The 23,045-nt window shown below is 37.6% G+C and overlaps 1 protein-coding gene across 1 annotated transcript in view; it reads right to left on the bottom strand.

Moving 5' to 3' along the window:
* Positions 1–23,045, bottom strand: part of ADGRV1 (adhesion G protein-coupled receptor V1) — a 544,366-nt gene that overhangs the window by 320,709 nt on the left and 200,612 nt on the right. The window contains exons 70-76 of the mRNA XM_059175461.1: positions 21,820–22,293; positions 19,269–19,412; positions 8,934–9,108; positions 7,914–8,049; positions 4,937–6,045; positions 1,362–1,479; positions 310–481 (exon numbers count right to left, since the gene is read on the bottom strand). Of these exons, the coding sequence (XP_059031444.1) occupies positions 310–481; positions 1,362–1,479; positions 4,937–6,045; positions 7,914–8,049; positions 8,934–9,108; positions 19,269–19,412; positions 21,820–22,293 (2,328 nt within the window). The remainder of the gene's footprint in view (positions 1–309; positions 482–1,361; positions 1,480–4,936; positions 6,046–7,913; positions 8,050–8,933; positions 9,109–19,268; positions 19,413–21,819; positions 22,294–23,045) is intronic.

Genomic DNA, 23,045 nt, shown 5'->3' with positions numbered 1-23,045 from the left:
AAGAATCTTGGAAATGACAAAAAATAGAAATGGAGGAAACTGACAAGGGTTTTTTTATTATTATTATTGAGATATTATTGACATATAACATTGTATTAGTTCTAGGTGCACATCTAAAAAATTCATAATGTCATAATGTGTAAACCTTAAGTCTATTATCCATAAAAGAGATTTAGATATTATGGCCAGGTGAGACACAAAGAATCTCTATATAACCAATGTGTAAATTTCAATAAAATGACTTTAAAATTACTAACTTTAAAGAAATATAATTAGAAGTTGAAAATACAGTCCCTCATCATTTCTTACCTTCTCCGATTTGAGCTCAATGGTGATCACGCACTTTGTTTGACCCACCATACAGGTTGTGGTCCCTGACACAGAGAGAAGTTCATCCATCAGGTTCACACCGTCTTTCTTGAGCACGGTCGCTGTTGTGTTAAATGTGACCCGCCAAAAGACCCTGACATCTTCAAAGGCCCTAGGAACAAAGCAAAACCCATGCAAAGGTGTCTAATGCAGAATGTGTCATCACTGTGCTTAAGTGGACTTCTTCCTCCCAAAGCACAGCACTTCTGGGACCACTGATAAAGCTGAAAATAACCAGTTCTCCTCATTACTGTTAAGAAACTAATGCCAGTGTTTATGTGGCATTCTTCCACCACACTCTATTCAATACTAAGTTATTTCTTAAACTACCATGTATCAAAGGAAACAAATAATACTTTTCTGCGTACTATGCCTATTGTGTACCAGAAATATGAAAAAAAAAAATTAGAGAGTACCCTTGCCTTCAAGTAAATGTTCTTTTCTTGTTGAGAATTCTTCTAAAGGAAACATGCTACTGCTAAGAATGGTTGTTATTATAAAAATAAAGGGCAGGGGATGACCTACGTTTCCAGAGAATTTATGTCCAAAATGGAAAAGGACATTTATCTCCGTGTACATGGGTATATACCAGATGCACATCTGTGATGAGCATTTGGAAGATGGGCACTGTTAGAGTATTAAATTGCAAGCAAAATTTTGGTACTTCCAAGTTTCCGTAACATTAAACAGTAGATATGCTGAAGTGAAGACTTAGATAAGCTGACATCTGTATGGTACTTTATGAAGTACAAAACATTCAAGGTGGCCCTAGGTTATACTCATTAACCAAGTGTGTTAAATTCAAAGATGAAGAATGAGAGCAAACAAAATAAAACAACCCCCCCAAAATGAGAGCATCCGAACACTAACATACCAAATTCCATGCTACCTTCTATTAGCATTTCATCCTGTCTTTTACCATTTTATGAATCCAAATTAGATACTGTACAGACACATAGGATGTTACATCTTCTACATGCATATCAACATACCTGTTGGGTTGCCTTGTTACGGTAAGATGCAGTCTGTTTTTATCCGACCCTTCACCCAGCTCCAGTCCACTCTGGGACTCCTCACTGAATCCTATGATGCCATTGTGAAGATCACTCCCTGAGAAGAAAAATGGAGGGTTATTATGTACTAAAGACTTTAAAAGATCTCCAGGGATTCACTCTTCTTTCCAGCTCAGGTGGTATAAAAGTGAGAAATTACAAGTGAGGAGGGGGAGTTACAATTTTTAAAGCTCTTTACTAAAATTAGAGTAGAATTGATATTATAATATCAAAGTGGCTAACACTTGGAGAACATTAGACTGGAAGAAAGAAAACATCAAATCCTACTCCCCACACTGACATACATGCTCCTCTCTCTCTGATGAGACTATATATGATAGTCCTTTACATTTTACATATTGGGGACTGTTTAAAGTTATTATATCCTACTGGACTAGCTATGATTTTATTTACAGCTGTATCCTCAATATCAAGATCAGTATCCAGCATATTTTAAGAGTTCAATCAATATTTACTGAGTAATGAACTCCATTTAACTGACTTACCCTCCCTATAAAAGCATTCGTGTTATGCATTTGGTTATCTGCCCCAGAGAAAAACAGAACTGTTAATGAGCTTCCAAGCATCCCTGACTAAAAGAAACACTTCTAAGCAACATTTCAGGTTACATGCACTATCATACTACAAATCGTGTTTAAACTGGAACAAGTCTAGGGACCACACTACACTGAAATGGTCACTCCAAATCTTTGCCAGCACATAAGCTATCTTCTCAGACTAGAGAAATGCCAGTACATAGTTCCTGCTGCTTTCCATTGCCCAGTGGCCCAGTTTTGCTAAGTGATCCTAAAAGCAATGATTCCCAAAGCCACAAGCTTTAAATTTGTACCCATCACTGCAAAACCTGATTGCTAATCTTCCAAGGAGATGGAACCTTGGAAGTTAGGGATCAAAATAAGGAAATAGAAAAGCGCTTAATGGTCCTGTTGGGGGAGAGCCAACAGTCACCAGCCTCTATTCAGCAGGTCCAAAGTTTGAGTCAATGTGGAGCCTATTAATTAGGGACCGTATTTTCCCGGTGTCTCACGTGTGCCTTGTTTCTGCATGAGAGCCAATCGTCGTCCTCACCCAATTCATCACTATGACCACTTCTCAGCCCTGCCTCAGAACCTCATCAGAACCTGCCATCAACGTTTTTCCTCAGCAGCATTTGTTTCCTTGTCATTTTGGTGGTCTTTGGTCTCTCCAAATAGATTATAAATGTCTCACAAGCACAAGCATTTTCTTTTCCAGTGCGATAGCATTTAGCATGGTTCTAGTGAACAAAATACTCCCCTTACCACATCTGCAAGAGTAACTTTGATTCATCTAGTAAGATGAATCAAGACTTCTAATGTGCTAATGATCAAGCCCAAAACTAATTAAATTTGTTTTCTCCTGATGTTATTTTAGAAGTTTGTTCTAAAATCTAAATGTGCAAAGACTATGAAGATTAGCTAAAGATAAGAGGAATGGGAAAAATTAATGATGTGGTCAAAAGGGAAATACTATGTTAAAAAGCAGGAGAGGAAAAGACAAATAAGGAAACATGAACTAATATGACCATGCAAATGTACTGTAGATGTTACCAGGTAAACTGCATCATGTGACATTAAGAGGTAGGTATCTGTGTGTCATCAATGTACTTTATGTAGGGAAGGTAAACATTAGAGTACCTGCCTCATCGAGGCTCAACTGAGTGACTGCGTGGAGAGTTAGACAGGGATTTATCTAGGATAGCAAGGAGCTCTAACCAACATTTTGGCCGGCCTGTGCCTCTGCCAAACTAGTTGCTAAACATTTTGACTGTCATCCCTGGTCACATTCAAATAACTATAATTAAATATCTATGTCATGGAATGGAAGAGGAGGTTGCTGAGTGTCAAAATAATTTTAATAGAAAAATATAGATGGCATTAAGCTAATGTGAATCAAAACCAGTAAATAACTTGGTGAATAGAATTAGGATTTATAAGATTCAATAAACTGGAGGAATAGGAATAAATAACAATTCTGACTGGTGGAAATTTGTTGGGTAACATAAAGGGGATGATGCTAGGTATAAAAGGAATTACACAATTGAAAAATTAGGACTGAATTATTACTGAATGGCTAAAATACAGTAAAAATTCTAGGAGGAGGAATCAAATCCTAAAAGTGGACCATAAAGATGTGTATTCCAATATTTTCCTTTTGTAAAAGAGAAGGATAAAGAGTAGACACTAAAAGATTTCATTGAATCACCCAATTGATACTTAATCTGGGCCATAAATAGAGGCTTCATGACATTTAGTTTTCACTATATTATTTTATCATGGTGTCATCTGAAACTGTAAAGAACTATATAAAATTGATAAATGCGGGACGCCTGGGTGGCTCAGTTGGTTGGACAACTGCCTTCGGCTCAGATCATGATCCCGGAGTCCCAGGATCGAGTCCCGCATCGGGCTCCCAGCTCCATGGGGAGTCTGCTTCTCCCTCTGACCTTCTCCTCACTCATGCTCTCTCTCACTGTCTCTCTCTCAAATAAAAATAAATAAAATATTTAAAAAAAAATTGATAAATGCTTATAAAAAAGAACAGAGTAGGTAAGAATCATAAGATGGACTTCTCAATACTCTAATTAGTGTAAGGTACTGGCAAACTGAGCTAAACCATGGTAAGAAAATACAGTATGATTTCAGATGAAAACTACAAACTATAACTGAAAACTTTTTAGAAGATGCATGAGGAATTCTTTAAAAAAAATCACTAAAGGGGCGCCTGGGTGGCTCAGTGGGTTGAGCCGCTGCCTTCGGCTCAGGTCATGATCTCAGGGTCCTGGGATCGAGCCCCGTGTCGGGCTCTCTGCTCAGCAGGGAGCCTGCTTCCCTCTCTCTCTCTCTCTGCCTGCCTCTCCATCTGCTTGTGATTTCTCTCTGTAAAATAAATAAATAAAATCTTTAAAAAAAAAATCACTAAATATTTAAACTATTGTAATACATACACCCAACGTTAAAAAAAAAAAAAAATTATATAAACTGCATTGGTTCAAAAGGAGAACGACCAAAAAAATAGTTTTAATCTATTTCCCAACATAAAGGAAGAATTTCCTAGTAATGAGACTTAGATTTGGGGGATGGATTATTGAAAGTGGTTTGGAAATTCAGAATGAGGTTTCAGAACAGGATAGCCAATCATGTGTTTGAATGATTAAATTAAATATTTTCCAGGGGAAGAACACAGACTTATGCATTTTTAAGATCTTCCCTATATTGTGAAAGTATAAATGTTATAGATTGTTTAACTGGCTCAGAGCTAAGTGACATTTACAGTCCATTAAATTCTAGCGTGGCGCCTCAGAACGACATCATGAGTTCACGTTATGGGTCTATGCCACAAGAAAACAATGTTTAATGAGTAACTATGAGTGATTCAAGTAATTCACCCTCTCAAATTAAATTTAAGACAGAATACTATTATTATAAATTCTGTAGCATGAGCACATTTTTATGTCCATTACTCCAGAAATATACCTGTAATAATGATTCTGGCAAAAGCTGCAAATCCACTGTCATCCTTCCCCCTCACAATCTGTGCCCCCCCTTGAGGGTCTGTGAGAAACACGTAGAAGAATTCCTGCCCCTCAGGCTCATCATCATCCAAAATCTGAACCAATACTTTACGTTCTCTTTCTCCATCTACAAACGTAAGGATAAGGGTTTGTTCTTCAAAATCTTCTTCTTCAGTAGCCCACGTTAGGTTGGAAATTCCATAGCTATCATGAAAGGGCAAAGCATTTGGTTCCCTCTGAGCAGATCTTTCACCAAAAGTTTTAACGGTTATGGTGACATTGCCAGTAGACCCACCAGTTCTTCGAATGAGAATTTCTGCAGCATTAAGTGTACCGTTTTTCACCTCTTCTTCAACATAAACAATAGGTGGCCCAAGACTAAAGATTCCACGGATGGAAACATTTGCAGTCACAGTGCCCACATCAGGCTTCTCAGACAAGGCAGATGTATCCGGAACGGTGACAAGTTTCTCAGGGATGGCAGATACACCAGCCGCCTCGGTAATAACAGCAATCATTTCAGTGGGCTGTGGAACAGCCGTTATCTTGGTTGTGTCAGGGTATGTGGTTGAGAAGTCAGTTGCTGTGGGAATGAGAGCTGTGTTAACTGCTACAGCCACAGTTGTCTTAGGGAAAGAAATATCCATTCCTGCCGGATCATCGTTATCCAATATTGTGATCAATGCCACGCTAAAATCTAGATTGAGGCGTGGTCTCCAACGGGCATCTAACTTTTGTAATCCTGTCATTTCTACTGAAGTTAGATTAATGTAAAAAATTTCCTCTTCCTCGGGAAGCTGGTCATTAATAATGATTATTTCAAAATCCACCTCAGGTTGGAATTTTTGAAAAAGCAATTCCCCATTCTTAACAGGCTCAAAGTCTTCCAGAGGCTTTGCACTTCCTGCAGCTGTCTGATAGGAAATTTTAACAAGATCACCATGGAAGCCAAACAGTCTTTGGACATATAATCTGATCATCTGTGTATCCTCTGACACCATGACATTTCTAGAACTAGGGGAAAATTGAAAGACTCCCATTGGTTCAATTTCAGCAAAGGTGAAACCTGATCTGAAAAAAAAAAAATTAAAGAACTGATAAAACATAGGAATATCATTGTAGAGATTCTTTTTCAAATACTTAAAGTGCTTCTCATGAGGGCATCTTAAAGATGGTATACCCTTTAAAAGTTCCCAAAACCCTACTTACTTATCAATGAATACACCAGAACACATGAAATGTAAGAACAGAAGCTGGGGGACAAACCTCACACGTTGGAGCACAGTGAAGAGCTTCTAGGTCTCTGGTCTGTTTCTCCAGTTTATACCAGAGAAGCTCTCTCAAGAATCTGAAACATCAGGCTCTCTCTTAGGATCAGTACACAGGGCGCGAAAAATTTAAGATCTGTGGATGTCAGCCAGATTTCTTATCTACTAAATAGAAACAGTTTTCCCTATTTGGTGTAAAATCCTTCCTTGTTCCAGGTGGCCAGTAATGAAACTATTATCTCACATAATTGTTGCTAAAAATCTTACATACAAATTTGAAGAAACATCCATGATTGAGAGATTTATCCTTAGCTTTTTGCTATGGAGTTTTGTTGGGAGTTAATAGCTTTGCCAGAGCTAACACAGGTGGCCCATCAGCAGAATTCAGGCCACAGACATACTTTCTTTCACTGACAAGTTGTTTTTTTGCTTTTTTAAAAAAATGTTCTTAATGTTCTTTAATCCTTTAGTGAGGACACCCCAAAGCCATCACTCTCTATTGTCAAGAACCCATCATTCAACACATAGCACAGTGGTTATGAGTTCAAACAGTAGAAGGCAACCTGGATTCAAATCATGGTCCCAACCTTATTAGCTTTGTGGGTCAATTATGTATCTGTGAGTCCTTTCTTCATCTAATGGGACTACTAATATCCCTAGTATCCATGCCATATGGCTATTGGGAAGAGTAATAGTAAACATATATATACATACTAAATATATATACACACATATTACACACATATACACATATAAATTATATACATATATATGAATATTTTATATACACATAAAACTTATTTTATACGTGTGTGTGTGTGTATAATTTAAAAGCAATGCCTGACCTAGGGTAAGTACTACAAAACTGTTAACTGTTGCTGTTGTTAAGGCATTTAAATTTGTTACCCAGCAATACATTATGTGGCCAAACATTTTTTAATTGGCATATGTATAATCTAAAACTATATTTGATTTGTCAATCAATATCTCCTACAATTAAACATATATAAAAACATACTTGAACACATTGGTGTTGCCTGCACTCTTCCCCTATTTTCCAAGTAAGTAAATGAAGAACAGGAAGATCAAATAACTTTCCCAAAGTCACACAGCAAGTAATTAGCAGAGCCAGGACTAAATCCATGACTCTATCTCTAAGGTCTTCCCTCTGCTGTTTTGATCAAGCCCATTCCAGGTATGAGAAAGTAAATTGCTTTTGTCTGGGACATATTTATCTGCAAATATACTGATTTAAATTAAACTCAATGGTACAAGTCACATTGTAACCCTGGTATAATGTTGATTCTTATTCTTAATCCCTTGGGAAAAATAGGTGTGTTTCAGCAGATGCTTAGAAAGACAGACTCCTTTAATAATAGGTGACTTTGCTATCACAATTGGAGATGTTATTCCAGATTTATGTGGAGACCAACACAACTGAGAGAGAGGTCAGAGAGAATACTCTTCATAGCAAGCAGTGGGTGGTGGCTCTACGAAAGTTGGCCTCCCTCCGTGGCATCTCTGGCATACACGCCACATGTAGCTCTGACACTAAAACCGTTCTTGCTGCTGCTTCGGGGAAAGCAATCCTTGTGTCTTCTTCTGTTTCAACTGATAAATTCCCAATTACTTCCCAGGGACTGTGTTGGTTGAGAATCAAGCCGATCTTACCGAAGTCGAGCCCCACCAGGGGCACTGCTCTGTACTCCTGTGAGATGAAGAACAAAGGCTTCTGGCTGACCAGGACTGGGAAATGTCCATAGCAAGATTCCTTTCCTTTGTTCTCCATGGGAAAATGAAAGGCTCCCTGAACAGGAATAGAAGAAAAGCAGGGTATTATTTGAGTTCTTACACTGGGATTCAACTCTTTTTTTTTTTTTTTTTAAGATTTTATTTATTCATTCGACAGACAGAGATCACAAGTAGGCACAGAGGCAGGTAGAGAGAGAGAGGAGGAAGCAGGCTCCCTGTTGAGCAGAGAGTCCCAGGGGTTCGATCCCAGGATCCTGGGATCATGACCTGAGCTGAAGGCAGAGGCTTTAACCCATTGAGCCACCCAGGCGCCCATGGGATTCAACTCCTAAAGATGTAGTAAAATAGAGTCTTTTCCAGAATTCTGTGACTGTCTACCAGAGGTAACACATTTAAAAAGTTGGGGAGAGAGGTATGTGAACTGAAATAAAGATCCCTACACCAAAATTTTGCCTTAACTCCCTGTCTCTTCTATGGAGTAGAGGTCATGTCATCTAACATGTACATCTCACTGACCCTCCCAGAGCTAACGGGATAATAAAAACAAAAAGGATATGAAGCCACAGCTGTCCCATTGTCAGAAATATTCAGGTGAACACATAAATGAACACAAAGGCATGCCTTTTTTTATTATTATTGTACGGGCCACATTAGGTTTTTAGTACTACTTTTAACAAACTCCTTCTATATCAACAGAGTAATTAATCAGCTTAGTGATCACTATGTCCAGGAGACATAAGAGGTTTTTAATTTGACTGAATAAAGTTTCTCATTTTTACCAAGTAGACTGTGGAACTCTGATCACTAAAATATGAGAGGACTATATTAGGAAACAAAGAGTTCATTATCAAAAGTAAGGACAAGTGAAGAAAATTAGTGGCCAATCACACATCTATCTCTGCGTTCTACAGGGAAGATCTTAGCAAAGCAACAACTCACCTAGTTTTGGGGTCATGTTGCCAACAACAATGAATTCGGGGATTTCTAACCCAGGAGCATATCCAGCCACCCAGGCAACCATGAGAGAGCCATACGTGCCTCTCCTAGAAATCACAACTTGGCTTGTTCCCGCAGTCATGTCCATGAGTGGAAAAGCAATAGATTCAAATCCAACCTGAGGAAAAACATGCTTAGAATATTTTATTTCTCCCTAGAGTTTCCTGTTTTTTGAAGAGTGGGTTAAAAGTCAACTTTCTCTTTGTTTACATAACATACTTTCTTGTTTTAAAATATATTCAATTAGAGGAGTAAAATGGCAGAGGAGTAGAAGACCTAAATTTCATCTGCACCCAGGCATTCAGCTAGTTATCAAACCATTCTGAATACCTACAAACTCAACAGGAGACTGAAGAAAAGAATAGCAGCAATTCTAGGAACAGAAAAGCAACCACTTTCTGGAAGGTAGGATGCGTGGAGAAGTGAATCCAAGGTGATATACGAGAAGGTGGACTGCAAGGGGGAGGGGCCTGCTTCCCAGCAAGTGATAGAACAGTGGAGCACAAAATCAGAACTTTTTGAAGTCAGCTCTGCTGAGGGATGTTGCTCCAGTGGCTAAGTGGGGGGTGGAACCCTTGTTCGGACAGTGTGGTCTCAGGACCCTCGGGGTCACAGAAAGACCGGGGGTACCTGAGTGTGGCAGAGCCCCCAGGTATTGGAGAAGGGAAACTGACCATAGAGACGTTGCTGAGGAGTGGGCTCTCAGCTTGGGTTTGCCATAAATCATGATCTGAGGCAATTTCAGGCCACTACTCTTCTAGCAGGGACCCAACAAGTGGCAGATCCAGGGAAACTCCCCTTCCTCCCCCAGGAGGAGCAGCACAGGAGCACACCACAGGAATCTGCCATGTTTGGAAACCCCAAAAGGGGCCGTATACCAGAGACAGAAATGTTCAGCCACAGTCCGAGTGAGAATGGAGTGCGGCCAGAGACCTGGGACACAGGAGTGATTGACTGCTTTTCTCTGAGGGGTCACTGAAGAGTGGGGCTCTGAGCTCTCAGCTCCTCTGGGGCCAGAGATTGGGAAGCCTCCATTTTCATTCCTATCCTCCAAAGCTGTACGAAAATCTTTCAGGAAACAAAAACTACCAAGAGCGATCCTCAGATTATTTAGCCTAGCCCCTGGTAAGGGTAGTACAATTCTGCCTTGGGCAAAGACATTTGAGAATCACTTCAACAGGCCTCCCCCACAGAAGATCAGCAAGAATATCCCACCAAGACTGAGTTTACCAATCAATGAGAACAGCAAAACTTCAGAGCTATGGGAATACAGTACATAGAATTCATGGTTTTTTTCACAAGATACTTTAGTCTCTCAAAGTTAATTTTTTAAATTATTTTTATTTAAAAAAATCAATCAGCTTAGTGATATTTTTATTTTTAAAAAAAAATTTTAAAATTTTTTCATCTCTCTTTTTTCAAGCAACATCTTACCAACTCCTTTTTAAAAATCTTTTATAATTTTCATTTTTAGAGTCACATTCTATACCTTCATTGTACTTAACGTTATTTTTTGTATACATATAAATTTTTCATTCTTTAAAATTTGGAGATACAGTTTCTTCTAACAGACGAAAATATACCCTAAATCTTTTGTATAAGTACCGCGCGCTAACCGATTGCGCCAATGGAGCTCTGACCCTAAATCTTTTGAATGGCTTTGTTCTAGTCTCCTGCCTGATCACATTCTCTCTTTTTCTTTCCTAAATTTTTTTTCTTTCCTTTTTCAACCAACTTCTTATCAATTCCTTTTTTTTTTTTTTAAAGATTTTTTATTTGTCAGAGAGAGAGCGAGAGCAAGCACAGGCAGAATGGAAGGCAGAGTCAGAGGGAGAAGCAGGCTCCCTGCAGAGCAAGGAGCCCGATGTGGGACTCGATCCCAGGATGCTGGGATCATGGCCTGAGCTGAAGGCAGCTGCTTAACCAACTGAACCACCCAGGCGTCCCTCAACTCCTTTTTTAAAATCTTTTTTAATTTTCATCTTTAGTCATATTCCATCCCTTCATTGTATTTACCCTTATTTGTGTGTGTGTGTGGGGAGGGTGTTTTCTTTTTTTCTCTCTTTAAAATTTTGGGAGGCAGTTTCTTGTAACAGAACAAAATACACCCCAAATCTAAGTGTGTGGCACTATTCTATTCATCAGCTTGATAATATTTTTTTTTCCCTTTCCTTCCATTCCCAGTTTCAGGTATCTTCTGTTTCTTTAGTGTATATTTTTCTGGGGTCGTTATTACCCTCTCAGCATTTCATTCTCTCATTTATCTGTTCTTACCTGTACAAAATGAGAAAATGGAAAAACTCACCTTAAAAAAAAAAAAAAGAATGAGGCAGAACCAACTGCCAGGGACCCAATCAATAAGAACATTTGTAAGATGTCAGAACTAGAGTTCAGAATGATGATTATAAAGATACTACCTGGGTTTGAAAAAAGCATAGAAGACACTAGAGAATCCTTTTCTGGAGAAATAAAAAAACTTAAATCTAACCAAATCAAAATCAAAAAGGCTATTAATGAGATGCAACCAAAAATGGAGGCTCTAACTGCTAGGATTAATGAGGCAGAAAAGTGAATTAGTGATATAGAAGACCAAATGATGGAGAATAAAGAAGCTGAGACAAAGAGAGATAAACAACTACTGGACCATGAGGGGAGAATTTGAGAGATAAATGATACCTTAAAACAAAACAATATTAGAATAATTGGGATCTCAGAAGAAGAGAGGGGAGGGGCAGAAGGTATATAGGAACAAATTATAGTAGAGAACTTCCCTAATTTGGGGAAGAAAACAGGCATCAAAATCAAGGAGGCATAGAGAACCCATCTCAAAATCAATAAATATAGGTCAACACCCCATCATGTAATAGTAAAACTTACAAGTCTCAGAGAAAAAGAGAAAAATCCTGAAGGCAGCTCAGGACAAGAGCTCTGTAACCTACAACAGTAGAAACATTAGATTGGCAGCAGACCTATCCACAGAGACTTAGCAGGCCAGAAAGAACAGGCATGATATATGCAGAGCACTAAACAAGAAAAATATGCAGCCAAGAATATTATCTCCAGCTATGTTGTCACTTAAAATATAAGGAGCAATAAAAAGCTTTCAGGACAAACAAAAACTAAAAGAATTGCAAACACTAAACCAGACCTACAGGAAATACCAAAAGGGGTCCTCTAAGCAAAGATAGAGCCTGAAAGGAACAGAGACAATATACAGTAACAGTCACCTTATAGGCAATACAATGGCACTAAATTCATATCTCTTAATAGTTACCCTGAATGTAAATGGGCTAAATGCCCCCAAAGAAAAGGCACAGGGTATCAGAATGGATTAAAAAACAAGACCCATCGATATGCTATCTATAATAAACTCATTTTCGACCTAAAGACACCTCCAGACTGAAAGCAAGGGGGTGAAAAACAATTCCCACACTAATGGACATCAAAAGGAAGCTGGGGTGGCAATACTTATTTCAGATCAATTAGATTTTAAGCCAAAGACTATAATAAGAAGGACATTATATCATACTTAAAGGCTCTATCCAAAAAGAAGGTCTAACAATTTTGAATACCTGTGTCCCTAACATGGGAGCAGCTAATTATATAAGCCAATTAAGAACAAAATCAAACACATCAACAATAATACAATAAAATAATAGTAGGGGACTTTAACAGCCCCCGCCCTGAAATGGACAGATCATCTAAGCAAAAGATCAACAAGGAAATAAAGGCTTCAAATGACACACTGGACCAGATGGACATCACAGATATATTCAGAACATTCCATCCCAAAGCAAGAGAATACACATTCTTCTCTAGTGCACATGGAACATTCTCCAGAACAGATCACATCCTGGGTCACAAATCAGGTTGCAACTGGTATCGAAAGATTGGGATCATATCCTGCATATTTTTAGACCACAATGCTCTGAAGCTAGAACTCAATCAAAGAGGAAATTTGGAAAGAACCCAAATACATGGAGGATAAAGAGCATCCTTGTAAAGAATGAATGTGTCAAAAAGGAAATTAAAGAATTGAAAAAAGTCATGGAAACAAATGAAAATGAAAAAACAACTGTTCAGAATCTTTAGGACACAGCAAAGATGGTCCTGAGAAAAGTATATAGCGATACAAGCCTTTCTCATGAAACAACAAAGGTTTCAAGTATAAAACCTAACCCTGCACCTAAAGGAGTAGGAGAAAGAAGAACAAATGAAGCCTAAACCCAGCAGGAGAAGAGAAATAATAAAGATCAGAGCAGAAATCAATGAAACAGAAACCAATAGAACAGTAGAACAGACCAATGAGACCAGGAGCTGGTTCTTTGAAAGAATCAATAAGATTGATAAACCCATGGCCAGACTTATCAAAAAGAAACAATAAAGGACACAAATTAATAAAATCATGAATGAACGGGGACAGTTCATAACCAACACCAAAGAAGGGTGCCTGGGTGGCTCAGTAGGTTGAGCCGCTGCCTTCGGCTCAGGTCATGATCTCAGGGTCCTGGGATCGAGTCCCGCATCAGGCTCTCTGCTCAGCAGGGAGCCTGCTTCCTCCTCTCTCTGCCTGCCTCTCTGCCTACTTGTGATCTCTCTCTGTCAAATAAATAAATAAAATCTTTAAAAAAAAAAAAAGAAGTACAAATAATTATAAGAACATATTATGAGCAACTATACATCAGCAAATTTGACAATCTGGAAGAAATGGATGCATTCCTAGAAATAAAAACTGAAACAGGAAGAAATTCCTAGAAATTAAAACTGAAACAGGAAGAAATAAAAAACCTGAACAGACCCATAACCTATAAGGAAACTGAAGCAGTCATCAAAAATCTCCCAAGAAACAAGAGCCCACGGCCATTTGGCTTCCCAGGGGAATTCTACCAAACATTTAAAGAAGAATAAATTCCCTATTCTTCTGGAACTGTTCCAAAAAATAGAAATGGAAGGAAAACTTCCAAACTCATTTTATGAGGCTGGCATTACCTTGATCCCCAAACCAGACAAAGACACCATAAAAAAATATATATATATTATAGACCAATATCCCTCATGAACAAGGATGTAAAAATTCTTACCAAAATACTAGCCAAAAGGCTCCAAGACTACATTTAAAAGGATTATTCACCACAACCAAATGGGATTTATTCCTGTGCTGCAAGCATTTGACAAAGTACAGCATCCTTTCTTGATTAAAACTCTTCACAGTGTAGGGATAGAGGATACATACCTCAATATCATAAAACCCATCTATGAAAAACCCACAACAAATATTACTCTCAATGGGGAAAAATTAAGAGTTTTTCCCCTAGGGTTAGGAACAGGGTTAGGAACACAACAGGGATGTCACCTATCACTAATGCTATTCAACACAGTACTATAAATCCTAATCTCAGCAATCAGACAACAACAACAACAACAAAATAAAGGGCATCTGAATCGGCAAAGAAGAAATCAAACTCTCACTCTTTATATGGAAAAGCCAAAAGACTCCACCCCAAAATTGCTAGAACTCATACAGGAATTCAGTAAAGTGTCAGGATATAAAATCAATGCACAGAAATCAGTTGCATTTCTATATACCAACAACAAGATAGAAGAAAGAGAAATTAAGGAGTCAATTCTATTTACAACTGCACCCCAAACCATAAGATATCTAGAAAGAAATCTGATCAAAGAGGCAAAGAATCTATACTCAGAAAACTATAGAATACTCATGAAAGAAATTTAGGAAGACACAAAGGAAAGGAAAAACGTTCTACGCTCATGGATTAGAAGAACAAATATTTCTTCACATTTAACACAATCCCTATCAATCTACACATTTAACACAATCCCCATCAATCTACACATTTAACACAATCCCCATCAAATTACCATCAACTTTTTTCAAAGAAATGGAACAAATAATCCTAAATTTTGCATGGAACCAGAAAAGATTAGAAATAGCCAGAGGAATGTTGAAAAAGAAAACCAGAGCTGGTGGCATCACAATTCAGACTTCAAGCTCAATTACAATGGTGTAAACACCAAGACAGTATGGTATTGGTTAGGGTGCCTGGTTGGCTCAGTTGGTTAAGTGTCTGCCTTTGGCTCAAGTCATGAATCTGGAGTCCAGTTCTCCCTCTGATCCTCTCCCCTCTCATGCTTTCTCATTCTCTCTCAAATAAATAAAATCTTAAAAAAAAAAAAAAAAAAAAAACAGTATGGTACTGGCACAAAGGCAGACACATAAATCAATGGAACAGAATAGAGAGCCCAGAAATAGACCCTCAACTGTATGGTCAACTAATCTTTGACAAAGCAGGAAAGAATGTCCAATGGAAAAAAAGACAGTCTCCTCAACAAATGGTGTTGGGAAAATTGGACAGACACATGCAGAAGAATGAAACTGGACCATTTCCTTATAGCACACACAAAAATAGACTCAAAATGGATGAAAGACCTCAATGTGAGACAGGAATCCATCAATATCCTTGAGGAGAACACAGGCAGCAACCTCTTCGACCTCAGCTGCAGCAACTTCTTCCTAGAAACATTGCCAAAGGCAAGGGAAGCAAGGGCAAAAATGAACTACTGAGACTTCATCAAGATCAAAAGCAAAAGCAAAGGAGACAGTCAACAAAACCAAAAGACAACCGACAGAATGGGAGAAGATATTTGCAAATGACATAATCAGATAAAGGGCCAATATCCAAAATCTATAAAGAACTTATCCAACTCAACACCCAAAGAACAAAGAATCCAATTAAGAAATGGGCAGAAGACATGAATAGACATTTCTGCAAGGAAGATATCCAAATGGCCAACAGACACATGAAAAAGTGCTCCACGTCACTTGGCAGCAAGGAAACACAAATCAAAACCACAATGAGATACCACCTCACTCCAGTCAGAATGGCCAAAATTAACAGGTCAGGAAACGACAGATGTTGGTGAGGATGCAGAGAAAGGGGAACCCTCCTACACTGTTTATGGGAATGCAAGCTGGTGCAGCCACTCTGGATAAACAGTATGGAGGTCCCTCAAAGAGTTGAAAATAGAGCTACCCTATGACCCAGCAATTGCACTACTGGGTATTTACCCCAAAGATACAAATGTAGTGATCTGAAGGGGCATGTCACACAATGTTCACAGCATCAATGTCCACAATAGCCAAACTATGGAAAGAGCCTAGATATCCATCAAAAGATGAATAGATAAAGAAAATGTGGTATATATACTCAATGGAATATTATACAGCCATCAAAAATTGAAATCCTGCCATTTGCAACCACATGGATGGAACTAGAGGGTATTATGCTACACGAAAGAGAAAGACAATTATCAAATGATCTCACTGATAGGAAGAATTGAGAAACAAGAGAGAGAATCATAGAGGAAGGGAGGGAAAAAAATGAAACAATATGAAACCAGACAGGGAGACAAACCTATGAGACTTTTAGTCGCAGGAAACAAACTGAGGGTTGCTGGATTGGAGGGGACTGAAGGATGGGGTGGCTGGGTAATGGACATTGGGGAGGGTATGTGCTATTGTGAGTGCTATGAATTGTGTAAGACTGACGAATCACAGACCTATACCCCTTGAAACAAATAGTATGTTAATTTAAAAAATTTTTTAAAAAGACAAATATAAACTGTGGGGACAAGAAGCATATGTCTCTGTTCATCTTGGACCTTCAGCATTCAGCCTATTTTTTGAAACATGGTAAAAAGGAAGTAGATATTTATAAATCTGAAAATTAATTGGTAATAAATTATCAATATATGAGATGATTCTTGTTTAACTGCCAATTCCTCCTTACTATGTCTCTTCATATAAAATGGTTCTGGAATGATTAAAGAAATAAGGGTGCTATTCAAAAAATAAAATAATAGAATACATTCAATTGAAGAGTAATATGCTTAAGAAATGACATCTGAGACTTTGAAATTTCTTTTATTTTATAATTCTGATTACAGTTTATAGCTTTTTTTTAATCAAAATGGAATACTGTGAATTTATAATATCCAAAAAAGATTAAATGTAATCATGGTTTTATGAAAGCAAAAGATTAAAAATGGCATTTTAATATGACTTGTTTGTGGGTTTTTATAGAACGTGGTTTGTCTAGAACTGAAATCTGACATCTTCCTAAGATATAATAGTAAATTCTTCATTTATAAAATGAGTATCATGAAGTAGATTTTCCATTAAGGTTCTTTTCAGCTCTCCAATTCAATTTAAAATTTTTTTTTTTTTTTTTTTGAGAATCAGAAACATCCAAAGATTTTTTAAAAATAAGCATCTTTTTAATCCATATCAAGTAAGATTTTGTTTTAAGGGCAAACTTCTCAGGGAACCCTGGGATTTAAAAGTGACTTATAGATGAAGTAAGTTCTAGCCAGGGAGTAAAAATAAAACTAGATTCCTGGCTTCACACTGTGATTTGAATAACTCAGTTTACCTCTTTTGGTCCTAAAATCTTTAAATCGGGATACTATATGACTGACAGTTCTATACTAAGACTCAGTCTCCTTATTTTTTTTAAACTCTCTCTCTCTTTTTTTTTTTTTTTTTTTTTTGAGAGGGAGAGAAGAGAAGGTGGGGCGGGCGGGGAGAGAATCCTAAGCAGTTCCATGCCTGGCAAAGAGCCCAACGTGGTATCAGATCCCACAACTCTGAGATCATGACCTGAGCTGAAACCAAGAGTTAGATGCTTAACCGACTGAGTCACACAGGTGCCCCCATCCTCCCCATTTTAAACTGGAATGGGAAGTAACAGAAAAGTGTGAGAAGGAGCCCCAGGATAGCTTTTAGAGGTACAGAAAATAGAAAGAAAAGAAAAACAAAAATGAAACTTGAATCTGACACCAGCCTAGATTCCCTATTACAGTGAGGCTTTTGCTTAGCAATAGTCAAAACCTTTGTCAAAAATCTAAGATTTAAAAAAAAAAAAAAAAAAAAAACCTAAGATAATGCTTTGCAAGTGTCCTAACCACCTATCTCTCTCTCTCTCTCTCTCTCTCACACACACACACACACACACACTGGTAAGGAGTACCGAGGATACACTAAGGACAGGAATATATCCTGACTGGCCCCAAACTTGCCCTAAGGACAGGAATATATCCTGACTGGCCCCAAACTTGCCCTAAGGACAGGAATATATCCTGACTGGCCCCAAACTTGCCCTTCGAGGCGACACATGTTGCGACCATGTGCATGAACAAGGAGTAGGAAATATTTTGCTATGCCAAATGAATGGTTCATGTTGAAAGGAATCTTTTCTTATAACAACCTGTGAGCAAAAAGATGACAACAAAACTTCAAAGAATTATTAAGTTCTATTCCTCCATTCCCTCTTGAACAGATGAGGTGAAGGAGAAAGAAAAATCACTATTCTTCTCAGTCATTTTTAACGCTGATGGATTCCATTTAGGAGACAAAGCAAATTCATTCCCTACGGAGAAGCAGCCCATAAGGGAGTTTCTGAAGAGCATGCCCTTAGTGGTCAGAGACCCTGTTACACAAGCTTCTGGCCAGCCCCGGCTATCAATTGTGTAGAACATGTCCACATACCGGACTTAACCAAGCTGAAGGAGCTCCCGCCTGAAGGAACAGGATGCAATGTCATCTCCTCATGGTCTCAAAAATACACACATTGCCGTGAGCCAAAGACAACAGCCCTGTCTTGCTCCTATATTGACAGAACTGGCCTACATACAAAGTAAAGCCCTCAAGTTATTCTTTGCTCTCCTGTGAACCTATGAAGTGATTCAGAAACAATCTTTCCCACATTGAACTCTAGTGGAAGATTCTAATATTTAGGGGCAACCATGTCACAGCATCTCATCACTAGCATTATTCTCCATCAACACAGACGTGTGATAAAAAGAGCCCCCAAAACGAAAGACATATAATCACGTTAGTAAATGAAAAAGTCTGGAATATTAACTGGTGTTTTGTTCTAATTTAATTATTTAGTATAAAATGCTTCAATATTGAATATTCAATAAAAATAACCTAAAAAACCTGGAAATTTTTATTCTAAGTGACTGTAATTTTAAAAATTCTTACATTCAAGTTCTATGGGATACAAAATTTCTAAATATCCAAAAAGAAAAATTTCAAAACTTGGCAAGTTATTTTCATATAATGTATTCATAATGTCTACTTTAATATTGATTTAAAACAGTAATTTTGAGAAATTTCAAGTCTGAGAATCTTTAGTCCTTCCTGTGGATGCTGCCCTCTAGTGGTTCCTGGATGGTTCCACACCCAGGACCAATTACCTGAGAATTGGCGGCTTTCTCAGGGACAGGAAGGATAGCTGATTTAGCCTCCTGTAGAATTTTTGGCATGCCGTAGAACCGTCCGCTGACGAGCATCGCAGTCACCAGTTGCAAGGTGAAATTAGAGCCCAGGGATAGAAAGACCTATAAACAAACAAGATCAATGACTGTTTTAGTAGTAAGAATTAATTTTCAGAGAAAAATACTGACATTTGACATGAGTCATTAGCACACTGCCTTAGGATCCTTTTGTACAGTTTCATCAATATATGCCTTTCCCTGCCCCCCCCCCCAGGTTATAAAACAAATCACCAGTATGAAGTCTCCGGGGTGATGAGTGATAGCGTGTAAATACACAAATTTGCCAATTCTCCATGTGTGACCAAATGGCCTCAAGAACGATAAGAATCAGAGAAGTAGTGTTAGGAATAGAAGGAATCATGTACCACAGGAATGAAAGTGCCCACTGGGGAACAGTCAGTTCCTAAAAGCAGCAAAACTCACTTTCTTCCTCTTCATTAAGGAATCACTAATACTCCAGTGAAATTTACTCAAAATGGATAATGATTCAGGTGTACCGATTACTTGAACATTTTGGATAAATAAAAATTACTAATGAAATGTATTAGATTACCAATTTTTAAAGTTTTCAAATCTAATAAATAAGGGAAACTGAATTTAAAAATTAATGTTACTCTATTTTTTTTGAAATTTATAAAACATTTTCCCAATAGGAACATTGTTATTGATAAAGGATAAGCCCTCACGTTATCCCATAACCTAGAATAATACTAAAAACGCTACACATCTTTATTGAATATAAAAATAACTACTTTTGGGGCGCCTGGGTGGCTCAGTAGGTTAAAGCCTCTGCCTTCGGCTCAGGTCATGATCCCAGGGTTCTGGGATCAAGCCCCGAATCAGGCCCTCTGCTCCATGGGGCACCTGCTTGCTCCTCTTTCTCTGCCTGCCTCTCTGCCTGCTTGTGATCTCTGCCTGTCAAATAAATAAATAAAATCTTGAAAAAAAAAAAACTACTTTTGTGGAGTCTGTTCTTCTTTTAAATATAATATACTTAAACATACACCATAGCCCTCCAAATATACACAATATGTACCCTAGAAGTTTCAAATGTTTTATAACATGAGGATAACAGATGTTTCATTCATTCAATCAATCTTCACTTTTTTAAAGTGACATTCACTGAGCATGACTCACAGATCAAGTGCTAAGGAAACAGAAATAAATCACTGTCCTAACTTAAAGCATGTGCCTCCCATCTCCCCTCTAGGGGCATGCTCTTCCCCCAAACAGTTCACTGGCTGGGCTGCTAAAGTGTGACATGGGCATAAATCAAGGGTAGGATTTTTTCAGTGGTTCCCTTTTCCCTTCATGCTCTGGATATAATGCATTGCTCTTTGAAGACTGGAATATTAGAAGGAGAAAATATGCATATAACTTTTGGGCCCCCAAAACTTAACTACTAATAGCCTACTGCTGACCAGAAGCCTTACTGATAACATGAACAATTAATACATATTTTACAAGTCCTTATGTATGATTACTGTATTCTTATGATAAAGCAAGCCAGAGAAAAGAAAGTGTTATTAAGAAAGTCTTAAAGAAGGAAAATTACATCTGTAGTGCCGTACTGCATTTGCGGACACAAATCTGCATATAAGTGTACCTGCACAGTTCAACCCTTGTTGCTCAAAGGTCAACTGTATATCATTCAGTGTTTACAGGGAAATGAAAAGAGGACTAGCATTCCTCAAAATGTACCAGGTGCCACCTACTACAAGATACAGTCTTAAGAGTAGGCAGATCAAGAGTGTTAGTCCATGTAATACAGATTACGTATTTTAGTTTTCCTATGTGTAGTGTGAGAATAGTTTTATCCTATCTATAGGGCTTAGTAAAATAAAGAGTAATCAGATCTTCACTAAAGCATGTCTTACTGTCAAATGAAATTTCACTATAACATAACACAAAAGCTAGAGAATGTCCTCTAGTGTTCATTAACAGAGATTAAAATTTGAATGCATTTAGAAGGTAATGTTACACAGATATGGATGGGAAAATATTCAAAGGTACGTAATTTAAGCATGCTGTATTTTTTAAAAAAAACTCTTCTAATTTGTAAATGAGACTTAACACAATCATATTCTGGTTAAGTCAATCTACCTCTCCTTTCCCCAGTTCTTCAGTCTTTCTTCTAGACTTGAAAATTTTTGGAAATAGGAAATGGAGGTTAGAAATTAATTATCAGGGCATTGAGTCAATATCCCTAAGAATACAGGAATGTGTAAGTGCCTGCTACCGTTTAGACAAAAATATGTTATCTCCAAATGGGAATATGCTTAATATACTTAATTCAATAATAATTTGCAAATGTATCATCCAATAATTATTACACATTTTTTTAAATTACACATTTCTATGATGACATATAAATATCTCAATAAGATTGTAGGCTGATCATGAGATAAGCAAGTGCTCTCCTGAAGGAGTGATATTGGAATGATCAGGAAATGGAAGAAATGCTACAAACCTGACTCCTCACTGGCACCATGTCCACTCTATATCGGGCCCCATCTTTGACCACCAGTTGCCTCTCCACATTTTCAGGAAAAACTGGCTGCTCCTTTTGGTCAGATGAGATTCTAAATCCAACAACAACATCTCCAAATGTTCCAGCAAGCCGAGTTACATTAATTTGGATGAATCTACTAAGGTTCTGCCCAATAAAGATTGACTGGTAATCTGAATACAGAGCAAATACTCCATGTGGGTCATCATTTGCAGAAACAGAGAACCATGTGATGCATTTTTCTGGAGCCAATTCTGCTCCTCCCTCTACAGAAATAAGTCGGATTACATAATCTTCTTCTATCTCAGGTGTATCATCGGGGAGCAAATGAACATCAAAGCTCACTTCACTCTCTCCATCAGCAATAGTGAAAAATCCTTTTGTAGAAAGAAAGTCTCCTGTAATATCAAACTCACTGCTTATTTCCCAGTAAACCTAAAATAAAAGGGAAAAAATCCAACAAAGTTATGTAATTCAGTATATTGAATCAAAATTCCTTATGTTTTCCTCTATAATATACAACAAATAAATTTTAATTGTGCCTCATTATATTCAAAGCCAGATGCCCCAAACAGTTTAGAAAGTAGAGACAAATGACACTAGCACTGTGAAAGTATATGAACTCTTTTGGGCTTATGTATACAATTTGTTGGACAAGATTACAAAATCTCATTTCACCTACTTCTCAAATAGTAACATGATTTGAAAAGATAAAGTGAAGCAAAGTTAACTCTAGAATGGCAGTTCCACAAATACATTTGAAAGGTCTTCCTATATATTTGATAGGTATCTGAACCACGGGTAATACTTGAAGGTAAAAAGTGAGTAGTCTGTTGCTTTATATTGGAATTTGGTTTTGTTTGCTTTTAATAACAAGATTTGAAGAATTTAAAAATTATTTCCCAAGAATATTTAGACTCCTAACCATAAAGTTTCCACTGAAAAAGTATCAGTTAATCTCCAATACAGGAAAAGAGTTAAATCCATAAAGAAATTTTATAAAGTATGTTCTGCTAGCAAACAACCTTGGTCTGTTAGATAGCTATCCCAATGATTCACAAGAGTATCTCCAGACATTCTATGTCAATATACATGCAAATGCAACCTCTTAAAAGTCAGTTGGTAAACAACAACAACAAAAAAACTATACTGAGAAATAAAGTCCTGAAGAATATATGAAGCAATTT

Source organism: Mustela lutreola, chromosome 5, assembly GCF_030435805.1.
Source record: "Mustela lutreola isolate mMusLut2 chromosome 5, mMusLut2.pri, whole genome shotgun sequence".
Classification (NCBI taxonomy): Eukaryota; Metazoa; Chordata; class Mammalia; order Carnivora; family Mustelidae; genus Mustela; species Mustela lutreola.
Note: the sequence above shows the minus strand (reverse complement) of the source record. Positions and strands in the feature narration are given on the sequence as shown.